This window comes from Eurypyga helias, unplaced genomic scaffold (assembly GCF_000690775.1).
Source record: "Eurypyga helias isolate BGI_N326 unplaced genomic scaffold, ASM69077v1 scaffold13870, whole genome shotgun sequence".
Classification (NCBI taxonomy): Eukaryota; Metazoa; Chordata; class Aves; order Eurypygiformes; family Eurypygidae; genus Eurypyga; species Eurypyga helias.
This window is the reverse complement of record NW_010227712.1, coordinates 2,406-3,797: the sequence shown is the minus strand read 5'-3', so window position 1 is coordinate 3,797 and position 1,392 is coordinate 2,406. Positions and strand designations below refer to the sequence as shown.

Genomic DNA, 1,392 nt, shown 5'->3' with positions numbered 1-1,392 from the left:
GGCTAGCAGCGTGCCCTGCGGCACCGGTCGGACGCAGCGCGGGGGCAGCTGAGCCTCCCTGTGAGCAGAGCCAGACCCTGCCCTGCAGAGCCAGACCCCTGGGAGTGATTTGCACCCTCGTGCGTAAAGGGCCTTTCCTGGAAGAGGAGAGCCCAGCGGGGGGTAATGGAGGGGAAAATGGTCTGGTTTTGCTAAAAGAAATATTGATGTTTTTAATGGCTAGGCTGAGCTGGAGCCCTCCAGAGCTGCTGGGGAGGCTGCACAATGCCTCGGCCCTGGGCTGGGCTTTAACCTGGGCTTGGCCCTAAACACCAGATTGGTATGAATGACTGGTTTGGGTGCTCGTCACTTTGAGGACTACAATCCTCTGCAAATCAGAAAGCTCAGCCTAACAATCTGTTACGTTTTACGGGGAAGAGCATGAGCCTGGAAACAAGTGGCCCTGCATACCTCATTTTGGGATAAGGTCTCTGCAAGTTGGTTCATATATTTCTTGATTTGAAAGGCTGCAGGACTGAGTTCCTCTTGAATAGCCGAGGATAAATGAAGAGTTAAATGAGATAAATGAAGGAAATTGGAACCCGTATCTTGGACAGGGTTAGGTTTCTGCATGTTGGTTCCTCAAAAAAAATGCTCCAGCCCTCCTCGGGCTGGGCCAGAGCAAGCTCAGCAGTCCAGGGGGCTCATCCTGACCCTCCCGTGGATCCCCCCTGCCCACAGTCTGCCAGGCAGACAGACACCCCTCCTGGCCCCAGGTGGTTTGGGATGTCAGAGCTGTCGTTGAGCCCCTGGCTGGCACCCCAGAGCGTTCCCAGGGCAGGTGGCGTGGCCTCATCCTGACCCTGCCCTCTCGCCCTGTGCCAGTACCACATGCGGATCCACAAGGAGGAGCGGAAATACCTCTGCCCCGACTGCGGCTACAAGTGCAAGTGGGTGAACCAGCTCAAGTACCACATGACGAAGCACACGGGTGAGTGCTGCGGGCCGGGGGGCGCCGGGGAGGGCGTTGGGGCTGCACAGACCCCAGCTCTATGCCTCCTTTGCTACCAGTGGCCCAGCTGGAGGTGGGGGAGGACCCCCAGCTGTTGAGGGGTGACACGTTTTTGTGTGCAGGTGGGTTGGGAACGGTGCCCTGGGGCGGGGAGTGACGGTGGAGTGGTACGGACCACAGGGGCCAAGGTGCGGGGAAATTCGGGGTGCCTGCTGGCAGGCCGTGCCTTCCCAGTGCTGAGGGTGGTGTGTAGGGGGTCCCTGGGGACTGATGCCGTTAGGGGACGGCGAGACCCACGGGAGGAGGAGCACCAGACCCCCCATCCCAGCCCCTCCCTATCGCTGCAGGCCTGAAGCCGTACCGCTGCGATGAGTGCGAGTACCGCACCAACCGGGCGGACG

The 1,392-nt window shown here is 59.9% G+C and overlaps 1 protein-coding gene across 1 annotated transcript in view; it reads left to right on the top strand.

The window, feature by feature from the left end:
- ZNF142 (zinc finger protein 142) overlaps positions 1-1,392 on the top strand; it is a gene marked incomplete at its 5' end in the record, with an annotated part of 7,803 nt that overhangs the window by 5,969 nt on the left and 442 nt on the right. Inside the window, 2 exon segments of the mRNA XM_010157281.1 lie at positions 865-970; positions 1,339-1,385. Of these exon segments, the coding sequence (XP_010155583.1) occupies positions 865-970; positions 1,339-1,385 (153 nt within the window).